The 13,564-nt window shown below is 41.0% G+C and overlaps 1 protein-coding gene and 1 long non-coding RNA gene across 2 annotated transcripts in view; one reads left to right on the forward strand and one right to left on the reverse strand.

Moving 5' to 3' along the window:
• Window positions 1-13,564, forward strand: part of psd2 (pleckstrin and Sec7 domain containing 2) — a 32,207-nt gene that overhangs the window by 12,164 nt on the left and 6,479 nt on the right. The window contains exons 4-7 of the mRNA XM_046406195.1: window positions 10,674-10,871; window positions 11,192-11,272; window positions 12,337-12,449; window positions 12,790-12,848. Coding sequence (XP_046262151.1) covers window positions 10,674-10,871; window positions 11,192-11,272; window positions 12,337-12,449; window positions 12,790-12,848 — 451 coding nt within the window. The remainder of the gene's footprint in view (window positions 1-10,673; window positions 10,872-11,191; window positions 11,273-12,336; window positions 12,450-12,789; window positions 12,849-13,564) is intronic.
• LOC124068190 lies at window positions 710-3,797 on the reverse strand. The gene is made up of 3 exons (XR_006844888.1): window positions 3,550-3,797; window positions 2,035-2,109; window positions 710-1,012 (listed from the first exon to the last, which is right to left on the reverse strand). It is a non-coding gene; the product is annotated as an uncharacterized LOC124068190 (long non-coding RNA).

Here is a 13,564-nt window from a genome sequence, read left to right on the forward strand (position 1 = left end):
CGGCTAACTGCTGGGATTTGTTCACAGACTCTCCTGAAGCTTCCACAGCTCAGTATGAGTTACAGGATTTAAGATGTCGGCTCTCCTTCTCTCTCTCTCTCTCTCCCTCTCCCCCCGTATACAGATGTTGTCCTTTAAGCACGGCCTGGCTTCCTGACCACAGCGCCAAGCTGAATGAGCTATTGTTTATGTCATGACATCATCGTCTTCAGCTTTCCTCTGCCCGGCAGGGTCTTAGAGCGTGTGTGTGTGTGTGTGTGTGCCTAAGTGAGCAATTATTGCTCTATGGAAGCCAGCTTGCCAGACATTTGAGCACTTAAATCTAGAGTGGATACATCTGCTAGTCAGTCTTAAAGGGATGGTTTTGGTCATAAAGACACTCGCAGTATCCAGTTTATCCTGAATTAGAAATCCTTGATGTCCATGCAGCTTCAGTTATTTAAGTTATTGAAAGGAGAAGTTAATAGTATTAGCATTTCTTGTGCAACCCAATGGAGGTAAAAGTTATTAATCTGAAAAAAAAAAAAATCACAGTTGAAGCACAGTCAAAATATTTTCTTATAATATTCCTGGAGTGAGCATACATAGTTTTAACAGAATTTTCTGTCCGCCCAGCTGAACTGATGTAGCTTGAAGTAGGATGGCTAAAATCTAAAATTGCTATTGATGAAAACAGCAGTGGAAGTTTTTTTATTTTTTGATGCACAGCTCAAAATGAATAGACAGACACACTGTTATTTTAAAATTCGCCTCATGAAAGTTCTTTTTTTCTGATCCACAATATGTATAAAATGTGTGTGTCAAAGCAAAACAGTCATTAATACAAGCTATAAATCGGCATCTTATCAGTCAGTCGCCCCATCTCTTTGTGTGCTCCGTCTCATCTCCTGCAGCTGCTTCTTGTCTTTGATTCCTCTCCTCTCCCTACCTTTAGTCTTCCTGGTGGGTATCCACATATTTGGCAGAGTTCAACTTTTGGACAACTAGTCTTTTTCACTGCTGGACAGAGCAGCTGCAAAGCAACAAATGAAAAACGCCATTTTAATCAGCCAGTCAGTTAACTTGGGAAACATTTAGCAGGCAGTTCTTGTGTTTTCTTGTCATCCAGATTCTCTGTCATTAAAAAGAAATTTTCAGATTTATGCCTTTGAAATAGATTCTCCATTTTTTGGAAACTATATTTTGAATAAGCTGTTTGAACAGTTTGCTGGTACATAGAATCATATATAGTGCTCATTCAAGTTTTGGAAATGCAAATTAAATGAATAAATAAATATCGGACAGATGAAAAATTTGGCCTGATGATGCTGCTAAAGGAATGGTGAGGGGATCACCAAAGTTACAGCAGTTCATCCTGAGGGGATGACGGATATTCTCACATCATGTCGGTACAAACGTCACGATGGTGTAGAGGAAAAGTCAGGACATGATTGAAATCATCAGGATGCTGCAGCAGCATGGCTGGCTGTTTCACGACATCGCTAAAATGATTCCATCCTGTTATTTTACAGGATCCGGGTATACTTAGAATTCTGTAAACAAAGATGGTTTGTTTACAAGACAAACAGCTCTGAACATGGCCACACAGCAAGAGTGTTTATTAGAGGTGACAGAGAGTGTATGTAAATGACAAAACTGAGGAAAAGACAAAGTAGTGTTTCTTTTCAGGAAAACCCTGGCATGCATTGTGAAACAGTTGGGTCATCATATGTGTCTAAATGCTGCATAAATCAGTCATATGCATGTCTAACATACCCTTCAATGCAGCTCAAACACCAATATTGCATGCCTCACTTACTCACTCTTAATATTAATGTTATTATATTGTTTACATTTTTTTGCTGTGTAAACAGTCAATATCCGTCTATCTAACATCAGTATAAAGAAACACCACTGACTGATTCATAGAATCAACATACTTTTATTGATTTAGATAGCCCAGGTGCATGCAGAGTCTATCTAGAATTCAGGCTTTGACCTTCATAACAGACAGAGAATTCATGAGAATGCGGAGTGAAGAGAACCTCATCTTACCCCAGCCAAACTCCCCCTGTAGATCTTCTCCCCGCTACTGCTGATTATTCTGACATCAGTGGATAAAGTAGGCAGCTGGCCACAGGGATATAGAAAACACTGGCATATATTGCAGACAGAGTTGACAAGAAATCCTACACACAGCAATAAGAGGTGAAGGGTTTCTTTCAAGCAGTCAGTGATACTTTTAATTAGTGTTTTAGTCTCTTAGTAAACCTGCTTGTTAGGGTCTCAAACATTTCAGTTTGTACATCATGTAGTTTGTCAGTCAGGTTGTATTTTAGGTTAGATTGTCAGTCAATGAGGAGGTAGACTGGTCATCCAACAGTTGGAAGGTTGGTGCATTCAATACTGTAGTAGACTATATCTCTATACTATGCTACTATGTCAAAGTGTCTTTGGGCAAAACACTGAACCCCGAACTGCTCCCCATGGCTCCTCCATTGGTGTGTGAGTGTTTGTATGAATCCTGATGATCCTCTACCACCAGTCTATGAATATCTGTGTGAATGGGTGAATGCTGGCTTTGAGTGGTCAGTCTGAAGACTGAAAGAGTGCAGTGTAATGACATTAAGTCTGCCTCAAACAAACTCTGTCTGTCTGTTTACTGCACATAGCCACCTAGATCTACTCAATGGAGCCAACTGGTTGAATGCTGCTTATGCAACCTGTGGTGTAGCATCATTACATAGAAATGCTTATGAGAAAGAAGACAGACTGAGATGGGAAGTCTATAGCATGAATGTGTGCTGATTTATGCATGCTGTTTACTCATAGGCACGTGTGCAGTATCTCTGACTACAGATTTGCATGTATGCATATGTTTCTATGTGCATCCCTGTGGGAAATGTAGCTGGCTTGCGCGCTTACTAGATCTAAGCCAAGCAGAGCAGATAAAAGCCAGTCGCAGTTGTTTCCATATCAGAGAAGCAGCTCTGCCGCGTGGACTAATCTCTTTCATATACACTGTCGAGTGCAGAAACACACACATACGCACATAAAAGGCATGCAGGCCAGCAGCATGGAAGCATAAACAAAAATGCACATAACGTTCATACATCCTCATGCTCACTCAGTGACAGATGTGGGAGCTTTCATATCATGCTCTCACACTCTGAAACTTTCCCTCTTACTGTTTCTCACTTATAAGCATAAACACATTTTTCAGGATGTCACTCTGGGAATAAAACCCTTAGCATGGTTCTATAGCGCTGTTGAAACATCCTGCAGATTATCCTCTCCTGGCTCTCAGTCAGGCTCTGATATGGATACACACACACATCGGCATAAAAAATATAAGTACACACTTTTGCAACACAAGCACTAATACATACAAATTCTCCCTTTCACCCTCTCACCACAGACGCACACACACACACACACACACACGACCTGAATCATTTCAGCACCGACAGATTTATCCCTGTCTATTTATAGCTCAACTCGATGTTCTATGACACATCCCACAGTCTTACTGTACCAGAGACTGTTGTGGCTGAATGAGGTTCTTCTTACCACAGGCTTCTCTCCTCTGAGGCGTCTGTCAGCACTTCCTGTGTGTGTTGAGTGGAAGAGCCAGACTCGTTTTGGCCTGTGCTGTTCTCCTCTCTCAGTCTGTAGCCGATTTTAGTTGTTGTTGTTGCTGTCAGATGAAGTTGTTCAGTGTTTCACCATATCCCACACCTGAACATAATTAGTCTTACCCAGCCAGAAGAGGTCATCATTGTCCATTGTCTGCTGCTGAGTAGGTGTTTTTTGGGTCCTGTGTGGGTTTATGTGTGTGTGAGAAAGAGAGAGAGGAAGACAGAAAACAACCATTACCACAACATTGTGCCAGGCCTGTAAAGTAACTGATTACAATTTATGAGATTACATTTTTCTGGTTATAGGTAACAACATTTACTATAACAGCAATGGCCATGTATATAATTTTATCTTCCTTTTTGTTGAACAGTATATTTGACATGAATGTTAATTTTGGCTCAATACTGATGAGTAAATATTGATGTTATGTCAGTCTCATATATTTGGTGTCATTTTTAATGGATTTATGTATTTTACGTGTTTTACATGTGGTTTTTAACTTCGTGACAGCATGTTGAAAAGTTTCTTGGTTACAAACAACTGTGATGGCTAACTTCCAAACCTGATTATTGAGACTCTTAGGTCAATCAATTAGATATTTGCCAAAAATATAAAAGTCATTCATAGGATATTCATTTTAAGTTTCAACAGTAGCTGACACTGGCTCTAGATATTACAATTCTCAAAAATATTCATCAAAAAATATCCATCAATTCATCTCCTGCCACTTATCTGGGAAGGGGTCATGGTGACAGCCGGCTAAACAAGGCAGTGACTCCCCAGCAACATTGGCTGTGCCTGGAAAACGTCCAAAGAAACCACCTCAGCTGGCTCCTTTTAACTTGAAGGAGCGGTGGCTCTTCTCCAAGAGTCCTCTGGATGTCTGAGCTCCTTACCCAGTCTTTAAGGTTGAACCCAGTGCCCCTGTGGAGGAAACACATTTTGGCTGCCTGTATCTACAATTTCATTCTTTCAGTAACTACCCAAAGCTCACGACCATAGGTGAGTGTTGGAGTGTAGATGGACAGTTAAACCAAAAGCTTTGCCTGCAGGCTGAACTCCCCTCCACCAGCATCTTCATTACTGCTGATGCTGCACCAATCCGCCTGTCCATTTCACTCTTTATTTTACCCTCACTCATTAACAAGACCCCAGGGAACTTGAATTCCTTCACTTGGTGACAGCAACTCACTCCCAACCTGGAGGGAGCAATCCACTGTTTTCTGAAAGAGAACTAAGGCCTCAGACTTGGAGATGCTGTCTTTCATACTTTCATGGCAACTGTTTCATGTTCAACTACAAACCAGCCCCGAATGTGTTGAAGGTTAGCTCAGGTCTCAGCTGCCAGGGTCACAGGGACATACAAACTCTTCTAATATGGAGTTGATTTTTGCAGGGGATTACAAAATTACTAGCAAAAATAGCAAGAGTGATTAGAAATCACAATTAAAATAATTCGATAGATTACACCAGTGAACAAGCTGAACAACAAGGTGTGATTCAGTTAGAAGTAGCATATTGAAAGGGCTTAAGTAGAAGCATAGATGGGCAGTGTGTCAATGTTCAATTTGACTTTGGGACTTTAATTTTAACAAATTAATTTAATAAATTATCCATTGAAGAAGTTGAAGTTCCTGCATCTGTAAGCAGCTGCAGCAACAAAAGGTTTCTGTGACACTATTCATTTCTAGTATGGGTGGACAGATGGAAATAGGTTTGTAGGCATAATAAATCACATTGTGCGGCTTTTTTCTGTGTTGGTACATGGTATGTGTTTATTATTTTTCATCTGGATAGAGCATAACTATACAAAATAGGCTGCATATGTTAGTGAGAGGTATTCTCCTCATGTATTGTCCTCTGGATAACTGTTCAAAACACTCAATCTTTTTTTATGCCTGCCATTAGAACATCTGTGCTACAATTGGTTTGTAAATTCTGCTGCTGGTTGAGAAATCCACGGTGTCAGTGACAAAGGTTATCCATGAGTCAAGGTCGTAAACTGCTTGAAAAACTAACGTGTCATCAGTTTTCAGCAGTGTCTGCTTGGTCCAGAAAACTATCCTGACCCCTGTGCTGAATGAATATGTGTGGTTGTTGTTGTCATGGAAGTTTAGTCATTGTTGATGTCTGTACCTAATAATGTGCAGAGCCAGGTTGTACAAAATCCTGTCCAAATATCAGTCAGACATGCTCCAGGGTTTTGTCCCTGGTCCCATCTTCCATCTCGTTCCCCCAAATATTGTACTTTTGACCCTACAGCTGCCTCTTTGTCCTCTGCTTTTTCTATTGTTCTTCTTTCCACCAGATTTTAAAAAGAGGAAGGATGGATTTAGATGGTGAGGCTAGCATGCATGGATGTGTCAGTGTCCTGGGCACATAATCCATCACATTTTGTGGGGTAATTATTTTTATATCTTTATGTTTGCCCATATTAGCATACGTTATTTATATCACAGAAGTCCATACAAAGATACTGTCAGAATAAAAGCATTTAACCTTCCTTCACCATTTATATCCTGCCCTGTAACTTTTTAGCTCAATACTCAATTTGTTGCCCTTATATTTAATATATATTGGCCAAATCAGTGTTGTTTGCAGATTATATTTAGGGAACGTGACTTTACACTTTGTCTTGCATCTGTGGTTGAGCCACATTGAAGCAGTACACTAGAGCAATGCACACAAACATAAAATGACTACATGTTGGAAAGCAGCTTAGTGAACTTCGAGAGTCCAGATACAGGACATCCCGCTGGTACTGAACTGATGTGCTGGCTCAGAGCCCTCCCCTTACATGCAGAGGAAGTTGAGCTGGCAGGGACACACAGAGCCATTGTAAAGCCACCACTAGGAACGGGCTAATTTATTAGAAAAAAAAAAAGAAAAAAAAAAGAAAAACGTCTGTCCTGTCGTTTGCTCCGCCCCCAACATCCTCTCCTCTGTGGAGCGTTCAGGCTGGCAACAAACTTCAAGGAAAAAACTCAAAACACACTCTCAGCCTGTTGACACGATGGTGAAGTAACGCCACAGACTATTTTATCATCTACGAATTTTGCCTGTGATTATGTGTGTCCTGACTTCCGCCTTGATCGAGTCTGTTTCGGCTCGAAGTTAAATCACAAGCCGGGCCGATGGAGGTTTTACCGACCACTGGGTGATGAGGCGGCCGGACCGTTGCGCGCCTTCCATCGCTGATTACCAAGATCCGAGAGACGATGTGGAAAGAGGAATATGATGTTCACTTCGACTTTTTGCTGCAACTCCTGTAAGTCTAATATTTCACACAGCAGCATTTTTTGTGGACATTTTTCGTTCAAATGGGTGGGAACATTAACCTTCTGCTGCGTGGCAAAATGGAAATAGTGAGCTGTACTCAAACCTTACTTTGACGGAAACTTACTATACTAAGTCTCCTATAATAATTCTACAGGGCCTTGGCTATGAGACAAAAAAATTAAGAAATAAAATTAGATAAAAGTTATCACTATACGCTATCAAAGTCCATGTGGTGGATTTAGAGACTTCAGCAGAATTTGCTTTTCACCTGATAAATGATAAAAATAAAAAAACAAAAACAAAAAAAACCAACCCAGATTGTACCCCATGTCATTAATAAATTGTTGTTTCAGATCTAATTTAGGTATTATATAACCTACTTGAGGGGTGCCTTATTGCTCTAAACGCTTTATCCATCATGGCCTTAATTGATGACCCAGCAGTGTCACTATTAGTATGAAAATGTGCATGTAATGTGTGTCTGTGGCTGGAGGTGTCTTCATAGTCCGAAAATCCAAATACATACAAAGAGCTTTATATGGCCAGGTATTATTTAAATTAAAGAAAACAGAATTTCATAATCCAGTTAACCACCAGCACCCACACACACTCGGCATGCAGACACACCTTGTACAGTAGGTGTGGGTATGGGCAGTGCACAGCCAAAGAGATTAGCCATGTGAGTCAGTGGCATGCACTATCATGCCCTCTATTTCTGACACACACTCACAGACTGAGTGGCTGTTTGCAGTGAGTGAATATTTGTGGCCTGGGGGTACAGAATTGTGCCTTTAGATAGACAAATAGGTTTTCTGTGTGCCACTCGGCCCTCCAGTAACGCCAAGTATCACAAAGGGCCTGCTCTAAATTATTTGACACTTCGCATTGTGTCTCTCTCACTTTTATTTCGTGTGTGTGTGTGTGTGTTGGTTGGTTCTGTCATTGCCAGGAAGCAGTGAACTGGGGGAGCCCGGCATCATTTTAGTCCCACGACTGATATGAGCTTTGAATGATTTATGAGGTCTCTTTGAGCCTAGTGAATTAATATGGTTAGACAAGCGAAAGCAATTTCACTGCAAACACCAGGCTAGATATTGTTCTGATGGTTTACCACAGATTCATTTTATTTTGTGTGAATCTATATGTGTGTGTGTTTATGTTTTAAATTTTGGGCAGGCACTCGGGTCTTATGTATACATTTCCATCCTTTTATTCCCCATTTTCAACCACTTGTCTGGGCCCCAGAGGGAACTCCAATGATTTTCCCAGGAGTTTGGGGGGGTGGGGGTATATTCCATTGCGTGGGTTCTGGTTCTACCCACAGGTCTTCTCCCTGTTGGTCAAGAAGACCTTTAGAAGTAGCCATATAGGAAGGATTTTCATCAGATCTCCACCAAACCACCACAAGTTACTCCCCACACAAGAGTGGCGGTTTTACTGCTTCCGGACATACAAAGTTCCCACCCTATCCCCAAGGATGAGCCCAGGCGCACTGCAAACGAAACTTCTTTCACGCAACCGTATCTGCAATCTAATTGTCATTCTTGGTAGTGATGATCTGCCATGATAAGGTGAGGGAGTTTGCATGACCCTCCACCTACTCATGGTGGAGGAGTTATGTGTCCTGTGAGCTTGGGAACTGTGTTGTTGGGTGCAGTAGCTCCTTGTAGGCAGAGAGGTCCAAGGTCAGGGGCCAAATGAAGAATAGTTCTAAGAGCCTAATGAATCTGCTGAGACAGAGCAGCGTAACCTTGCCTGGGGCAGGGAAGTCACGGCCCTTTGTAGATCTCAGCTATAGGATTCTTATATGTAGTCGAACGTTCAGCATGTGAAGTGCCTCCTGGCTGTGGAATCTGGTTATTATTTCTTTTTTTGTTGTTTTTTTGCTTATTTGTCAGTCTTTCCTATTGGTCTGTTGATGTTACTCAAAGCAAAACTGAGCCTTCAAGAAGTCTACAGTCCACTTACTTATTATTATTTTTGCAGCACAGGACACTTGGCTTCTACTGTCACCATGGTAACAAGCAAATCCTATTCAACAACAGTGCACAATGTATTGAATTTGTGAGGATAATGCAATTGTCCTGATCAGATTATGCAACAAAACATCTGAATCATCTGGCGAGAATGCTGATGGCACCACGCGGATGCACACACAGACAGGAAATGAGGAAATGCTATTTAGACTGATGTAGGCGAACGTGTGTCATCGTTTTCTTAAGAAATAAAACTGAGCTAGTTTGCTGAATATAAATATGACAACAGAGTGTAATTTATGTTTTTTCCTTTCAGCAGGGATGATATTAATTGTTGCTGCAAATGGTCTCTTGTTGAGCGTTCAGTGTTTTGTCTGCGGGGATTGAGTTGGATGAATGCGTTATGGATGTTGGTAATAAGAGGTGAAGAAGGCACAGTGAAGTAGCAAGACTAACAGATTTTTTTTCATTTAAACTAGTAATTAAAACCAAACATCACCACTGAATGTTTAATGTACAATAAAAGGCTAATTAAGTTCCCACTGATGGACTGTTGTGTGTACAGAGCCAAGCAGTACAGTGGACACAGTTCAATATCTTTATCAAACTACCTTAGTGAGTCATAAATAAATAAGCAGGGCAGTAATTAATACTCTACATTGGTTGTCTCTCTTCTCGTGATGACACTTGAACAGATATCCTGAGTGTGAGGCCTTGGCCTGATTAGACGGTTCATCAGTCTGTCCCTCAGTAAGACACTGTATGATAACCTCGTTTCTTAATGTCATGTCAAGTATAGTTGAACTATTAATGGTTCTAATAATCATCTCAGTAGCATTACAAGTGCTTTGGATTTTTGTTTGTTCTTGTCTTAAAATATGTCTCCAAATAAAAATAGATGGCAGCTAGTAGAAGCCTAGTGACACTGAAAAGAGATTTGCAGGAAACTGGTTTCACAGCCGAAAGTTTACAATTTAACTTTCCAGTACATTTCAGTTTGAAGCAATACTATATTACAGTGTCAGAGTGAGGGGTTATGACTTCTAACAGGGCATAAAGTGCTCAAGAACATCTGTCATTCCTGCAGACTTTGCATGTTATTACTTAGCAATGAAATCTGCACGTTTGCTCTTGTGTCTTCAGCTGTTTGGCAGCTTATTTTATTTCTTTTTTTTTTTCTCTTAACCTTAACTGCAGGGGTGATTCAGTACATTCAGTCCTCTGCAGAAACACCCTGCTCCACAATCACACACATACACCCATTCACAGCTGGGATAGACAGCCTAGTGATGAACATGAAATCGACAATTTACTTGTTCAGTTTGAGGCTGGGTGTTTTGCTCAAGGGCAGGTTGACTGGAGAAGAACTCACTTGTCTAACTTCCAGGCTACATTTCCCTGAAATAGAGGAATGGAAAAGTTGAAATGAGATTTTAGTTTTTGTAATACACCACATTAATTCAAATTTTGTTCGAGGTTAACAGTCTGAGATTAGAGGAGCTCTTTGGAAAAGATTAGGGCAGGTAAAAGCTGCTTCAGAATTATAATCAGCCTTTAGATTCTCTGCCTTAAAGTAGGACATTAAGTGACAGCGAAAGTGGGTCAGTGTCATAACAAGTCCCTTAAACCCCATTTGACTTTTGCTTATGGGTATGCAAACATATGTTTACGTAATTTGAGTTTTAATGCTGAGCAGTTCAGTTCAGTTTCCTCATTTTGTATGTAACGACAGACGCGTTTCATTTCTTAATCTACGCACCTGCTTATGTGTGTTTGTGCATGTGTTTTCCTCTCTCCCAGCGATGCCAACCTCGCAGATGTGCTGTCTGACTCAGAAGAGTGTGATTTGGGCAGTCAGGAGCGTTTGGAGCGCGGCAGCACCGACACTCTGGCCAATGGCTGCCGAGCCGACAGCGAGGCCGCCAAGAGGCTGGCCAAGCGCCTCTATCACCTCGAGGGCTTCAAACGCTGCGATGTGGCCAGACACCTGGGCAAGAAGTGAGCACACACACACACACAGCAACACGTGCACACAGATGATGGATTGAGTGACACCAGAAGCAGAGGAAAACATGACTTGCCTTATTTAAATGAGCGCAGTATTCGAACATTCACACATATAGAGATGAGACACAGACTTAATCAATAGCACCTTTTCAGTTTATAAACACATAATCAAACACATCTGCACATGGTGAATTTATTGAAAACATTACTAGAAGAGCATTTTCTAATACAGCAAGAAAACATTTATATAACACATTTATATGTCTCCAGTGCCACGTTGATGTGCTGATGCTCTTTCTGTCTCTCTGCAGTAACGAGTTCAGCCAGTTGGTGGCATCAGAGTACCTGAGCTTTTTTGATTTCTCTGGCCTGTCGCTGGATCGAGCCCTGAGGTAATGCACGCTCAGCGTTTGGAGGTGATGAATGCGGGATGTAGACATCAATACATGTGTGTGCGTGTGTGTATTCTTCACTTTTCCTCTTCACAAGCTATTAGCTTTGTGCTAATCAAGCTGTCGTGTTGAGTACAGTTAGCCAGTTGAGCTGACAGCCTCTGAGCCTCTCAGCGCCTTGTACACGACATGTTGCTGTCTCAAACTGCTGTTGACGTAGCTGTTCAGCTACCATGGGTTACCTTACTATTGTTAGACAACAACATGTAACACACTAAAAGTCTGGTTTCACGAAGGTTACTGTAGTTGCCTGCATTTTTCAGTCTTCAGCCTACGGTAATTTTAAAATTTGGAGGGAGAGCTGCAACATTTAGCTGAAACAATTATTTTAATTTAATTTAATTATTGATGAATCTGCTGAATTGTTTTTCATTGCTATATTAATCATTTAGCCTATGAAATGTCCAAGGTGATGTCTTCACGTTACTTGTTTTGTCAAAGCAAAATGTTTCGGTTACAATTATATTGGGTAATAACATCAAATTCTCACATTTGAGAAGCTGAGACCAGCAAATCTTTAATGCTTTCGCTTGAAATCTGACTGAAACAATGAACTGATTATCAAAATAGATGTAGATTATTTTTCTGCCAGTGAAATAACTGATTAATAGATTATTTGCTTCAACTCTGCATGAAATATGAAAGTGGATCTGCAACCTGTACAAAACCTGTCAATTCTGCCAAACTGTTGCAAAGTCAAATCCGTTTATTTGCAGTTCAAAAGTGCAGCCAGTTCATACACACACACACATCGACAAAAAGATGACGCAGTCCTTCCTTTGTGACACGACCACTAGGCCACGTTTTAAAAAGCTGCCTTGATTCATATTTTTTTCCCTCACAAAGAAATATTTCATAAGGTTTCCAAACAAAGCTGTCAGCTTTTTTCCTTTGCAAAACCTGTTTACTGCCAGAAGTGGTTTTAATCATTTATTTTCCAGCGATGCATTTCTAGGAAGCACTTGACCTCTTGCTGAATTTGTGGTGTTATTTGTGTGTGACAGAAACTTCTTGAAAGCCTTTCCACTGATGGGGGAGACCCAGGAGAGAGAGAGGATCCTAGTACATTTCTCCAGACGCTTCTGCCACTGCAACCCACAGACACCCACGCTAGAAGGTCAGAGACATGAGGGTGGTGGTGACACTGATTGGCAATGAAAAAAAATAACAATGCCGTCGCGAAATAACACGTCATAAATATGAATTGATTTAACGTTGCTGTTAGAGTTTTTCATGTTGATCCCAGTTAAACAAACATCTGTGACCACAGCATATTTACATGGTGCTGTTTGCATAAACCTTGACAAAATGTACATACTGTAAGCACATTAGTACATTAAGTGCAGGCTGCTGATGATGCATGTTGTACTTTAATGAAATGTGCGGTATTTGTGTGTGTGTGTGTGTGTGTGTGTGACATTTAGCTGACCTCGCTCTTGTGTATTTCCTGGATGCAGATGGTGCCCACACTTTAACCTGCGCACTCATGCTGCTCAACACCGATCTACACGGGCACGTATGTACTGGAGTTCTCTATCTTCTGCAAACAGTATTAATGCTGTCTTTTGTGAGCGATCACATCTTCTTTTGTGTGTACTTCTTGGTCTTACCCTGGCTTTCTCTCTACCCTTTCCTCTCTCTTACTCTCTCCTCCACGGCCTACTTTCTGACCCGCTTCTGTCTCTCCTGTCCTCGAATAGTCTCATCTATTCAGATTTAAACTGGAGCGCTGAGCTCTGGCCAACATAACACGATCAGTGTCATATCAGTACTGTGCTGTACTTTTCCTTGACCCCCCTTGCTCAACTTGACTCAGTCCCTGCTAATAGTTCATTTAATGAATAATCCACCTCAAACTAATATCATCTCTCTCTTTTCAATTTCTTTGTCCTTACTTTCAAATCCACCCCCTGCTAACCACTGGCCCCTTGGTGTCTCTCTCCCCTGCAGGTGGTGAGTATAATTATAGTACTAACACTGTCCTCATTGACCTCTGTGCCTCCTTTTGCCGGCTAACAATAGATTTTAAGTCAGTTTTGAAACTGATCTGATATTAGGCTCATAATAAAGGATGCACACACGCAAACACACACGTACACACACACACACACACACCCCCACACAGAGTGATCATTGTTGCTCAGTGACACAAAAATATTTGACTGTTTAAAATATTGTTTCCCAATTGGTTGATACTTATTCAACCTGAAATAAAATGCACTGTACTTGATG

Source organism: Scatophagus argus, chromosome 12 (assembly GCF_020382885.2).
Source record: "Scatophagus argus isolate fScaArg1 chromosome 12, fScaArg1.pri, whole genome shotgun sequence".
NCBI lineage: Eukaryota > Metazoa > Chordata > Actinopteri > Scatophagidae > Scatophagus > Scatophagus argus.